Source organism: Terrapene carolina, unplaced genomic scaffold (assembly GCF_002925995.2).
Source record: "Terrapene carolina triunguis isolate 2854851 unplaced genomic scaffold, T_m_triunguis-2.0 Scaffold236, whole genome shotgun sequence".
Taxonomy (NCBI): Eukaryota; Metazoa; Chordata; order Testudines; family Emydidae; genus Terrapene; species Terrapene triunguis.
Window position 1 is genome coordinate 11,513,079 of NW_020664587.1, and position 13,480 is coordinate 11,526,558.

At 53.4% G+C, this 13,480-nt stretch overlaps 1 protein-coding gene across 2 annotated transcripts; it reads left to right on the forward strand.

Moving 5' to 3' along the window:
* The first annotated feature begins 534 nt into the window (after positions 1-534).
* HPCAL4 (hippocalcin like 4) lies at positions 535-3,111 on the forward strand. Of its 2 annotated transcripts, XM_024202501.1 has the most exons (3): positions 535-696; positions 1,572-1,787; positions 2,914-3,111. In XM_024202501.1, exons 1-3 carry the CDS (start codon positions 535-537, stop codon positions 3,109-3,111), a joined length of 576 nt encoding a protein of 191 aa, XP_024058269.1. The 2 variants fall into 2 exon arrangements, with proteins under 2 accessions (XP_024058269.1, XP_024058270.1); XM_024202502.1 differs by lacking the exon at positions 1,572-1,787.
* The last annotated feature ends 10,369 nt before the right edge of the window (positions 3,112-13,480 follow it).

Here is a 13,480-nt window from a genome sequence, read left to right on the forward strand (position 1 = left end):
ATCAGCTGTTGAGTCTCTTCTCTGTAGGAGCCAGAGTGGCCCTAGTCACAAATGCTACTGCAAGTGTTGCTGGTTAAGGCCCAAAGAGATGTGCTTAGTATGGAAATATCCACCCCACAAACAACCCCACTGAGTGGTGGGGAGGGTAGGCAGATCTTCTCAGGGCTTTGATCTGTGTGAGAGTTGGCTAGTGAGTCATATTCATCAGTCACAGGCTTTTCCAGTCGCGTTTCTATCTCCTCTGAAACGTTGGTAATATTGATACTTGATGCTTCCAAGACCTTTGACAATGTCAGTGCTCTGTACAAAGCTTAACTAGCGAATTCTCCCATACACACCCATGAGGCTGGTCAGCACGATTACCCTCATTTTGCAGAGAGGGAGCGGGGGGGGGGAACTGAGGCACGGAGATGAAGAGATGTGTCAGTGGCACAGTTGGGAAGGGAGCCCAAGAATTCCTGTCTCTCAGCCGTCTCCCTAACACTGTCAGTACTTCAGCATCTAGGAACTGTGCTGTTCTTTCCAGAGTCAGTGATGGGAAAACACAACAGTAAGCTGGCCCCCGAGATGCTGGACGACCTGGTGAGAAGCACAGAGTTCAGTGAGCAAGAGCTAAAGCAGTGGTACAAGGGCTTCCTGAAGGACTGTCCCACCGGTATCCTCAACCTGGATGAATTCCAGCAGCTCTACATCAAGGTACAGGGGAGTGAAGAAGATGGTCAGTGTTTGATGGATGGGGGCAGGCGCTGAGTAAGCTGCCGGGAAACATGGGGCTGCGGCTGTTTAAAAGGCTGCATTTGGTGACTAGCTGAAACCACTAACTCACCTGGGTGAAAGTCGTGCTAGACCAGCCAGAGGTCAAGAGCACCATTGAACTGCCCCGTTCACTGCTGGTGCTGGCTGGACCCTGACCTTTCTGGAGAGCTTTATGGTTAGGATGAAACTGGGACTCACCGCTGGCCGTGGCTGGCGCAGCCCAGCCTGAGGGATGGATTGTTATTGCAAAGCTCTAGTAGATCTCCCTCTGCTAGCAGGATCCTGGGCTGGAGCCACAGAAGCCCCTGACCGTGCTCTAAGCTACCGAATGTTTGATTGTTCCTTCCAAGTCCAATCAGAGCAAGAACATAACCTCCTGCCCCTAAAACCTTCCTTGCTACCCTCTATCTGCAGGCTGAGCCATGCCCTGAATTTGTCTCCTGAAGTATGTGATTGCCCTGGTGTTTTCCCACACCCCTTTCTCTGCAGTGATAGAAAGTGGCCATATTTAGAGTTCAGATTCCCTTAAAATTTAGATTAGCCCCCACGCTATAGTAAGAGGCTTAAGAAGTCCTCTAAAGTTCTTGGTTCGGCCAGGCCTTCACAGATTTCTGCCTAGAATCCAATAGGTCCAAATCTTACTCCTTTCCCCCCTGGCTATTGTCTCTAAGTTGATGCCCTATACTCTATCTCTCTGTTAGAAATACTGATTCTGTATGTATCTGTCTCTAAGCAGCAACAAATCCCATATGCTCCCTTGCACCGCAGGTCCTCTATCTCTCCAGTTCTCTTACTAGCCTCTTCTCGCCCTGCAGTTTTTCCCCTATGGAGATGCTTCCAAGTTTGCCCAGCACGCCTTCCGCACATTTGATAAGAATGGCGATGGGACGATCGACTTCCGGGAGTTTATCTGTGCCCTGTCCGTCACCTCCAGGGGAAGCTTTGAGCAGAAGCTGAACTGGGCCTTTGAGATGTATGACCTAGATGGAGACGGGAAGATAACCCGCTTGGAGATGCTAGAAATAATTGAGGTATTGGAATGCACTGGCCTCTCTGTCTCTGTGAAGACAGTGGGGTCAAAGATGCTGCAGTGGGCTGGTTCTGATCATTAGCCCCAGCACTGATGGGAGGCTGGAGAGCGGGACCAAGTGACTAGAATAGATGCCCCTTCAAAAAATGTGCAGCTCACGAGTGTCCAAACTCAAAAGCAACTCCAGTATAAACCAAGCCCCAAACCATGGGTCATAAACAACCTTGGCCCCTAGTGGTAAATCCATCTCCCCCAGAGCATTAGCTCTCCCCTCCAGGCTGCTCTCCCTTTCCTAAGTCCCCATGCTCGATCACAGAAATACCTCTGGCAATGAATGCCCTGCCTCGGGTGCAGACTGGGCCCTGAAGCCATGCAGGGCCACATCTGCTGGCGTTAATTGATGCAGCTCTGTGCTGACTGGAATGGCACCAGGCTACGTCCGCAGACAGTCTGGCCCACAGTCACTGCAGCAGGGGAAAAGAGACCAGCGGGTGGGTATGTCTACTCTGCAGCCTAGGGTGTAACTTTTGGCGCGGGTGCATCTACCTGCACTAGCACACTGCAAAATAGCTGTGTAACCATGGCTACGTGGATGGTGGTCCAGGGTAGCCACCTGATGCCATCACACCTGTCCCCTGGTATGTACTTTACTTTTTAAAGCACACTAGCTCAATGCAAGCTAGTGCAGGTGTACCATAGACCTAGCCAGGGGGGTGTCTCTACGCTGCAGTCGGTAAGGTGTGACTGCAGCGTGTGTAGACTCACCTGAGCTAGATCAAAGCTAGCTGAAGGAACAGCAGCAGCATGGGTGGGCAGGCAGGGCTTCAGGTGAAGGGGTGGTGTGTAGCCTACCCATTAATCCAGTTAGCATGGCTAACAGTAGCTGTGTGGCTATGGCGGCATGGGCTAGCAATCCAGTACAAGCCTATGTCTCCCTGTGCTGTGCTATTGTTATCCAGCTAGCAAGAGTTAAAGCGAACATGGGTACACCTGTCTGTTCTACAACCACCCCTTCCCTTGCTGTGTGGACCCGCTCAGCCCTGCCCCTGCTAGCATGGTGTTACCGCTATGCAGAAGGGGCCCTCCTGGGCACTTCACCCCTCTTCCCTCTGTCCTTCATGCCTCAGGCCATTTACAAGATGGTGGGGACGGTCATCATGATGAGAATGAACCAGGACGGGCTGACGCCCCAGCAGCGGGTTGACAAGATCTTCACCAAGATGGACAAGGACAAGGATGACCAGATCACCCTGGAGGAGTTCAAGGAAGCTGCCAAGAGCGACCCCTCTATTGTCCTCCTCCTGCAGTGTGACATGCAGAAATAGTTTCCCCGCAGACTCCAGCTGGACTGCCCAAGGCCGCGTGCCCCAGCATACCGGTTACTGCCCTCCCCACAACCTCCACCCAGCCCCTGCTTCCCAGAGCTGTGCACTCAGCTGCTTGGGGCAGAGTTCGTTCTGCTTGCAGCCTTCCACTTCCTAACCTCTACATCCCACTCCCCGAGCCCCCCCGAAGGGACTGCCTGAGCCACGTGCCATGTTAGAACCCCCCAAACAATCCCCCCCCAAATCCCTGGAGTGTGTTCAACCCCACAGCCCATCCCCTATGGATCCATCTTGGGATCACACTGCCAGGAGCGCATCTGCTCCTCTTTCCCTGCCTAGCCCCCAATACCAGCTTAAGCCTCCTCCGTACTTAAATCCCCCACCCCAGAGCCCTGAAGTGGCCTGTCCAAGGCCGTGTTCACCCCATAACCAACATCAAGTCTTCTGGCTCCCCCAAAATGCTGCTTTCTCATCCCTAGTTCCAATTCCTATAGCCCCAGCTGGGCTGTTTGAAACCAGCGAATTCCCCACCCCCCCATTAAACCTGATTCCTGGTGATGCCCCAAACTAGGCTGTTGCAGTGCCCCTGGCTGCCAGTCCGGACCGTCTCTTCCCTCCTCCACATGACGTACCCTGTCTATGGAGCCCCAAATTGAACTAGCCAGAACTGGGCCCTGACAAGCTAGCTCCTGAGCTCAGAGCCCTGGGCCCCAATCCTTAGCCTCACAAGAGAGTTGCTGTCCTGCAGTCTCGGCCTCTCCTTTCACCGCTGTCAGCAGCCAGCGTTGGTTGCAGGGCTCCCATAGGTGAGGCACTTGGGGCATTGTGAGACGTTTAGAAATAACGGATTCTGCTGCCTCTTTCCATGTGGTCTAGCTGTGAAGTCCCAGAGTGCCGCGTTCTGTCTGGCTAACGAGGAACCTTGTGGAGCCAGCAGCTTTTGGGTTCAAATGCGTTTTCATGCACCTCTTTTCTCATCTTGACATTAATCTATATTTAAGCTGCCCCCTCTGCTCCCCAGGCCAACCAGAAATCAAGGCAACCCTTGAATACAGGCGTTCTCAGTGGGCTAAGGAAGGAGCTATTGATGCTGTATGCTCCCGTCAAAGGCAGCCCTGAAGTCCAACCATTGCTCATCTAATTTCGAGAGTCCCTTTTCCTGTTGCCCTGGCATGTTGGGGCTGGTCCCGTGTTCAAATGGCTCTTGTCTGCCTGGGTCTGAGGGAGGCCAGAGCTGAGTAGACGTCTCGCTGTTAACATGAACACACACTACGGACGTTAGTGCAGGTTCGTGGAAGCGAGTTCCTTGTGATTTGGGTGGGGTGGGTTTGTGTCGTTAATGGTAGGTGCAGGCTTTAGACTTCTGCTGTGGGTGGAATACAGAGATTCTGCCCATTGGTGGCATTGCTAGAGGTGGGTATTTTCTGGCTTAATCTCCTCGTGGCAGGAAGAGTCTAGGTCAGTCTAGTTTAGTTGGAAGAGACTGGCTTGATTCCTGTTTTTTTTTGAGTACGGGGTGTCGCTTCTGCCCCCAAGTGCAGCAGGGCAGAGGGACAACCCGCAGAACGGGACAGAGTGCCATGCATTGCTCGGCACTTATGTGACCTTTGCAGCTGGGTGTCAGTGTTGACTCTCTGCAGCGGCGTCCCATCTGGAGAGGGTATAAAGTGAGGGGTGGGTTGAGGGGGAAGATAGAAGGGACTGTCTGAAGCTGGGCGACAACAGCACGGGTGTGATGGGGGAGATCTGATGCGAGTCTGGGTCAGGGATGTTCTCCGGGGAAAAGATCTCAACAGGCAGAGGGATGGTGGTGGAGGGCAGAGAGAGAGGGATGGTTGTGGGAGTGACATGGGGAGCAACAGAATAGCTGGGATCAGGTGGTGGTTGTGGTCTCCACAAGGACCTATCCAGCCCGGGGGGGTTGTTTCACAGAGTAGGTTTGAGGGCCTGGGAGTGATTTAATATGAGACATTTTTAACTGCATCTCCCCTCCCCAGCCTGCCCCCTCTGCCCTTCTCCAACCCCGGGACAGTTGTTTGTTCACAGATGTGTATCTAGTCTGCTCATTGTGGTTTTGATTATTGTAATAACTGTTAGGAAGCCGTGGAGTTGTTTATATATTTTTTTAACTGAAAAATAAAATGTGTCCCACAAGGGTTTCCACGGAGCAATTATTGGTGATGCCCGGGCAGTGTAACCGCCTCTAGATCACCCATTCGCCTGCTGCAGTAATAACCAACATCAGCTTGGTTTCTCCCATGGCTTTTGCTTCTCAATGGTTGACAAAATTCTGACAACTGCACTGGGCTCCAGCTTGTTGTCCATTCCTGCCACTGCTGTGCATGCTGGGATGGGCCGTTCCACCTGGAGTGAGACTGATGAAGGATTTGTGGAAAGGGCCAGGCCCCAGGATGTTACGTGACTCCACCTAGAATCATTGTTGGGTTCTTCCAGCCCCAGGAGCTGCAGCCAGCTACAGGCCTGAGGTGAGGAGGTAACAGAGGTGAGAATCCTTAACTCCATCCAAGAGGGAGGTGGGTTGATGTGGGTAGCAAGAGATTTCTCGCTAGACACCCCCCAAAGAACTCGTCCAATGTCCCGAGTGATTAGCTTGGGTCACAGGGCTCTTCAGATATCCTGGGGACCTGCACGTCCTGGCCTGGGAAGCTATCTTAGATAAAGCTGATGGGCTAACCCCTGCCCCGTGAGTAAGGTTAGTGGCAGCTGAGTGGAAAGGGGACCATCTCTTCCCTCAGGCAACTTCACCCACTTTGTTTGCTTTGGCGTTCAGTATGTGGATACCCTGAATGTGGGGGTTGACATGCCCCTGAAAACTCTGAGCAAACATTTTTACACACACCCACACCCACCCACCCACCCCACAAGGCTCCTGGTTTTATCTCTGTCCCAGCCAAAGCATCACCCTGGCTTTGCCTGGCTGTGGATGAACCTGGTTTCCACTCTCTGGCAGAGCCCTGCATGGTGCCTGCTACAAAGGCGAATGTAGGGCCAGATCCTGCCCCTGCCTTGGTGGGCGTAGAGCCTCGTCCTCAAAGGGGACGTCTATAAAAACCCCACTGCCCCAAGAGTCAGCGCTCAGGGCCATTTACACAGGCTCAGGCTTTGGGGCTAAACGTTGCTGTGTAGACATCTGAGCTTGGGCTGGAGTCTGGGCTGAGGCCCATCCACCTTGTGGGCTCCTAGATTCCACGCTCCAGCCCAAGCCCAAATCAATGTCTACACTGCAATGTTTAGCCCCAAGCTCCAGGACCTCCAGCCTTTGCTGTGCTGTCCCACGGGTCCTTTACTGCAGTGTAGCTGGACCTCAAGAGACTTCTGGGGAGCCAGCTGCTTCAGGGCTTGCTCCAGAGGGGCCTGATCCCCCTGAGCAGGGGGAGTGCAGGGCTTGGACAGCACCTAGCCCAAAGGGCCCCTCAGGCCGTACTGTAATTAACATGATTAGCAATTAAGGGCTGGTCTGTCGCTGCAGAATCCCAAATTCATAGATCCACTGCTCCAGCCCTCTGGGGGGGGTGTGTGTGTGTGTGTGTGTGTGTGTGTGTGTGTGAGAGGTGGGCACAGGTGTTGTTAACATCACTGTAGCTATGGGTTGCTGTGCATCTCTTGGCAGATGCTCTGGGGGGGCTTAGAGTGGGTGGAGGGGGGGTAGGAATTGAATTCCCCAGCCTACCCCTGCACAAAACCCATTCACTCAGGCCTGATGAAGGGGGTGGGGGGAAGAAGGTGTAGAACCTTGAGTTGCTGGGGCTGCGAGGTACAAAGGATCAGTCCCTTTCCTCCCCCCGCAGCTGCTTAGTACTGGTGCAGGGCAGTTGCTCGGCTGGAGTGGAAGCACACAAGTTTCTTGGGCAGTTGCGTGGGGCTGGTTGCACAGCCCGGAGCTCTTGCAGAACAAGGCTGAGCCTGCCCGTTACCCTGCTTTCTGCTCTAGTGAGCTCTGCAGGAGTGTTTGGGAGAGGGCTGGTGATGGCCCAAAGGCCACTTGGTCAACTATTAAATTCCTTAAAGGAAAAATGAGCAGCGCATCAGAGATAGGGGGGGGGGGAGGTTTTAAAATAAGGTCTCAATGAGCTTTTGAATGGAATTCGTCCTGGGCCCTGCTGTAGCACCGTTGCCCAGCAGTCATAGTCTGTTCTTCACATTTTAATTGTACAAACTGAAGCACAGGGACCGTGGGCGTTGCCTAAAACTAGAGCATGAATCGGTGGCAGAGCTGGGCCTCAACCCCAGCACTAGATCAGCATTTCCTCTCTGGGTCACCTCTGCCCTGCTCCATGCGGGTGAGCACCACGGGTAGAACTGTCCTAGAGCTGCAACTTGATTATGGATCTACCTTCTTCATGTTGGATTCTGCCTTGGCCCCAGAGGCTCCCAAACTTTGCAGCAGCCAGAGCTGTCCTGGCAGCTTGCGGCCTCCCCCAAGTGCCACACCCACATGCCCATATGCCATGTTCACAATGGGTACAGCTTGTACCAAGTTATCGCAAAGCTAGTTTGTGATTAACGTCAGTGCCTGGGCTCTGCTTTGCAGGTCTGGAATGTGACGTGAGCTCTGGGTTATCCTGAGCAAATGATGCAAGCAGCCCTTCGACTGTATCTGCCCCGGCTCTTGCTTTTCTATTCATCAACAAGGAATCCCCTTCCCAAGCTGAAGATCCTAGAAAATGAGGAGATGCAAGAAGCAATAACAAACCGGTGCAATGTGTGAAAATTCTTACATTTTATATTTGTTCCTCTCATGAGCAGTGCAGGAATGGGACCAGACATGTCCCCAAATCCCTTGTTCTGAGGGGATGGTGCAGCATCCTCCAGCTGGGAGATGTTTTGATGACCTCTTATGATCAGCTATTCCAAGAGGCCAGGGTACCACTACCACCTCCATATTCTGTTTCAGATGCCAATGTTCTTACATCGCAAAGAATTGGGTAGATGTAGTTCCTCCACTCACGTATACCACCTGGCACAACAGCAGAGCCCGAGAGCAGCCATCCGCTTGTTTCCCTATGATGATTATTACAGTAGTGCCTAGGGACCACCCGAGAATGGAGTCCCATGGTGTTTGTAGAGTACCTCGCACAGGGTGAGAGAGTCCCCGCCCTCAAGATTTTACAGTCTGATCTGGGTCCAGGGCTGTAGCGTGACTTGCCATGCCCAATCCCTCTTCCAGTCAATTTCTCCATGTAGACAATCCCTGAAACAGCTATTCCAGAATAGCTCCCTGTGTGGACACTCTACTCTGGAAGAAGTGTCACTTGATTCTGGAATAATTAGTGTTCTTCTAAAGCAGAGTAATCCATGGTGGAATAAAATCCCTTTTATTCTGAGATAGAGCATCCACACAAGGAGCTACTGCAAATAGTCTATGCCACAGTGGCTATTCTGGTCAGTTTCCCCATGCGGCCAAGCCCGCTACAGCTTTAACTCCTGCTCCTTCACCCGGCCTGAGCAGTGCTCCCGTCACGCAGACTGTGCCAGGGAGCTGGCAGGGATAAGGAACCGCAACAGTGTCCCACGCCGGAGAACCCGGCTCCTTTTCCAGTCCTGGCCTTGCTCCCTTCACTGACTTTCCCTGTAAAAGAAGGGCTGGGGTCAAGGCTCCCTGCTGCCCACCCCCAAAACTGGGCACGAGTTACTCTAGAGGCTAGAGGGAACGTCAGTCTTATGGGAGATGGCAGTTGTCTAGAATAAATGGGGAGTTGCAACCGCATCAGGCAAGGTCAGAGGAAGGGCAAGCTGACGTGCACTCCTGCGTTTCTGTTCGCAAGGCATTGATGACAGACGCTGACGTGATGGGAGACAGTGCTGACTGCAGCCCAAGAAACCACTGAAGGGCCCGGGCTGCTCTGTTCATTGAGCTCAGCAGAGTTATAACAGATCCAAGACGGTCAAAGGAGCCCCAGCAGGTTGACACAAGTGTGTGGCTAGCAGGACCTGGCTCAAAATATCTAACGAAGGGGATGACTGGGCAGTTGGGAGCGGTGGAAGCCTCACGCACGCCTCTGGGAGGTAGGTGAGTATCAGCCCCATTTCACACATGGCAAAACTGAGGCCCACAGAGATTAAAGGCCTTGCCTGAGGTGAAGCAGGGAGGCAGTGGCAGAGTTGGGATGCAACCCCCCAGAAGCCCTGACTCCCTGCTCTAACCACTTAACTGTGCTTTCTTCCTGAAAGAAAACACAAACCCTGAGCAAGGACCCAGGGTGCCGGGGGCAAATGCACTGAGCCTTCTGATGGGCCTGGCATGTTTTAACCCCCCTGCTGCCCCTGTGGAAGGAACCCCTCTGTCCTATGCCGCTCAGTAACTAGACCTGCTTGTGGGGCTCTCGTTCCACTAGAGGGCAGTGGAACACCCAGAACCAGAGGGAGTTTTCTGAGTCATGCTGCCAGGTGCCCTGCAGCCCACTCCTCTCCGGCTGGGCCAGCTTCTCGCTTTGTCATTCCCTTTCCCTCTCCTCCGCCTCCGTTTTTAGCTTGCAATGGATTGAGGGCTCATGGGAGTTGTCAGACAGACAGCTCTGGGGCCAGAGGCAGTGCCAGTCCCCCCCACCTAGGGTGACCAGACAGCAAGTGTGAAAAATCGGGATGGGGGGGGGGAGTAATAGGAGCCTATATAAGAAAAAAAGACCCCAAAATCGGGACTGTCCCTATAAAATCAGGACATCTGGTCCCCCTACCCCCACCCCCAGTCAGGACGCTGCTGAGTTTGCTAGGACGGGACTGGTTGTCATTTGGCCCCTGGGAACTGCCTGGAGAGCCAGCAAACTCCTCTCCCATGGGGGCTACCAGACTGCCACTGCACGGTCCCACCAGCCAGTCATTGCTAACCTGGGCTGGAGGAGAACAGTGCTCTTGTAGGTACCGCTCCTAGCACAGGGGTTTTCAAACTGGGGGTCAGGACCCCTTAGGCGGTCACGAGGTTATTATAGGGGGGCCATGAACTGTCAGCCTCAAGCCCTGTTTTGCCTCCAGCATTTATAATGGTGTTAAATCTATAAAGAAGTGTTAAGGGGGGTCGCACTCAGAGGCTTGCTAGGGGAAAGGGGGCACCAGTACAAAGGGTTGAGAACTACTGGCCTAGCACAAAGGGGCCTGGCCTATACCTGGGACTCCCAGGCACAACTGCAATATAAATAGCTATGATGGGGGGGGGGAGACTCCATTGCTCATTGGTGAGCCATCCCCTCCCTCTGCAAATCCCCCTTTCTTCCTCCTCCTTTTCAGTCTCCTCTTGGCTGCCTCATTTTGATCTCTTCTCTCTTCCCCCCCCCCCCCCCCCCATCCCCACACACCCCCATCGCAAACTTCTTAAGATAACGACTGAGCCCCGGTTGCTAGGGAACTCTTGTCGTATTAGCATCTTAAAAGACTTTTAATTCTTTTTTTTTAATCCTATAAAAGGGTCCTGGCACGGCTTCAGCAGCCAAGTGCCCCCAGGCCTCCCCGCAGTGCGGGTGCTGAGCCTCGCTTGGCGGCGCGGGGCGGAGGCGGGCTGCCTTGGCAAACCCCGCTCTGCCCCGGCTGTCCCTGTCCTTTCTCGCCCCGTTCCAACAGCGCGGGCGGCGAAGGGCCTGATCCTGAGCGGGGCTGAGGAGCTGCAGCTGCCGTAGGCGGCGGAAGCGCTCAGCGCTTGCCGGGGGTCAGACCCAAAGAGTCGCTGCCCCAGCGTGTTTACCTGGCATTGCCCAGGAACTCTCCGGTTATTGCTCTGGCACCGGCAGGAGCACAGCTGGCAGCCCTAGTGTAGAGGGGGCTCAGGGGCCTTTCCCACTGTCCCCTACACGGGAGTTAAATCAGTTGTTTCCAAGCTGTGCCCCGTGAGCCCTTGGGGGTCTGCACACTGTGCCTAAGATTTCCAAAGGGGTCCACACGCCTCCGTCTGCCTTTTTTTTTTTTTAGGGGTCTGCAAATGAGAACCACTGAGTTAGACGCTATCCTGGTACAACACCTGTGCCCTCGTTACACAGGTGGAGCTGCCCCACAGCTAGGATAAGGGAGGGAGACAGCTCTGAAACTGCAGCATAGACAAGCTATCCAGTTGCTGTTCCTGAGGGGACAGCCCCAGGGCGCTACCCAAAGCCAGGGTGGGGGGAGCTTGCCTTCTGCCCTGGGAGCTTGGTACTTCACTTCCCAGGCTCAGGAGCCCCAGAGGGAGGCGACAAAGACTGGCTGCGGAGACATCCACGGTGACTGTGCTCTGCTTTCTGGGCGGGTGCTGCGTGCAGGTCACGGTGGGTCCCTGTGCCTGGCCAGCTGGCTGGGTCACGCGTGGGCTGCAGTTCTATAAGCTTTGGTCGGGGACGGGGTCAGGGGAACTTGAAGGCTTTGCCCCAACAAAATAGTCTCCTGCGCTTAGCGGGGGCTGAGGTCGGTTAGATGGGGTCGCTTTGAACTTTCCCATGCGTGTGCAGCTCTGCAAGTGTCTGGGGAAGGAGAAACGGTACAAATCCCATAACTGTGTTACTCTGTGTGCGAGCCCCAGCCCTTGAGCCTGGTAACGAGCCAGCGATGCTATTAGAAAGGGCAGTAACTTAAGCCTTGGACTGGAATCGCTGGATCTGTTCCAGGAGGGATGGTGAAGTAGCTTCTTCTCAGTGGCCACCCTCCCACTCCTGCCCTGGTGTCGGTGCTGGGTAGGGAGACTGGCACAGCACTTCCTGGGGTCCTTTGTCAAGGTTGAACTGTTACCAAACACACAGAGAGAGGATTTCCAGCACGGGAGCCACCTCTGAAGCCAATGCTGTTCTCCGGCAGCACCCTGTGCAGCACCATAGCCCCCAGCCTTAGGTGCCGGTTAGAACATGAGATGCAACAGCGTCTCCGGTGTTGTCCATTCCCTGGTGCTTCTAGCTAACAATGAGACAGCAAGGCGCCTGCTGGTCTGATTAGCCCCTGGGCAATCAGCTCTGAAAATTACCCCTTTAATTGCTGGATAAAATATTGTGCACAACACATATCTCATGGCCTTGTTGCATCTCACAGGCAGGAAGGGTGAGTCCTAAGGGAAGCGAATGGGAGCCTTGACAACAGTCCCTTGCTACACTCAAAGTCCATGTGTGGAGTCCTGACTAAAATTCCTCATGGCTGCCGAAGTGTAAATAGGCCAGTCCCCTCGGAGCCCTGGCAGAGACGAATACGATTTACCTAGCATCTGCCCAGCCTGGCGCTGCCCATGGGGTCTGGGGCTTTATCCCCTGGGTCCATTTGTCACTATAGCCCGTTTTGCCTGATCCAGTAGCAGGTTGCTGTATGGTGGGGTGTTGTCTCTCAGCCTCGTGCCTTCCTGCCCGGGTTGTGCTTTGTGTCGCTCCGTTTCCATCTCTAGTGGGTGGGCCCTGATTCTCTATTTGGTCTGAGTTCCTAACACTACAGCCTGGTTTGTTGGTTTTGATCTGTTCTTCCCAGTGACTCATATACTGTTCTTCCACAGGTCTTGGTCTAGTGCCTTGAGGATCATTTAGTTTAGGGGGAGGTTGTTGGTTCCCTTGGTCTGAAGCGGAGCTGGGCAGAAAATGGGATTTCTGTCCCGCGGAAAATTCTGACATTTTGACATTTGTTTTGTACCAAATTTAGATGAAAGGTTGAAATATTCACAGAAGAAAAGATTCTGAAGCATTTTGATTTGGAAACCTTGACATGACTGTGTTGAAATGAAATGTTAGAGCATAATATAGAATGTTCTATATTCTATCCATAATAATGACGGTCCGATCATAAATAGTTGAAACGCGAAAGTTGAAATGAAACACTCCACTTCGATTTGGAAACTTTTCCGTCTAACGTTTCACCAAAGTCAACACGTGCCCGGGAAACATTTCGATTCCAACGAAACAGCGTTTTCCGATGGAAAACTTCAGTCTCCATTTTTTTGACCAGCTCTAGTCCGAAGGTTCAGTGCAGCAGTGACTTTGAAGTGACCTTGTCTAGGGTGTGGCTCGGTTCTAGGTTTTGCGGTCAAGGGGTGTTTGCTGTTTCCGATAACATTGCCGCAGACGCTGCTTTCTTTTATCGTGTGCTCAGCGAGAGGGGGGATCGGCCTTCTGCAGCCTGGCTTCAGTGAGTTCCTGCCTGTGCATTTCTTTGCACAACTGTAGGGGCAAAGGGTCCCAAATGGTGTTTTTTAGCAGTTAAAGTTGGGCCTCAGACGTCACTCAGATGGGCTGGGTTATATAAACGAATCCACTTGGGAGATGATTTATTAGCTAATGAATAAGATTAATAATTCCGTTCACTAATGCACAGGCTGCAGCCTGATGCGTGCACTGCAGTGTCTCCATCTCAAACCGCCAAACCATGGATCTTTGCCCCGAGGCGCCTGCTGGAGGATGACGGACTCACGCCGTTCCCACCA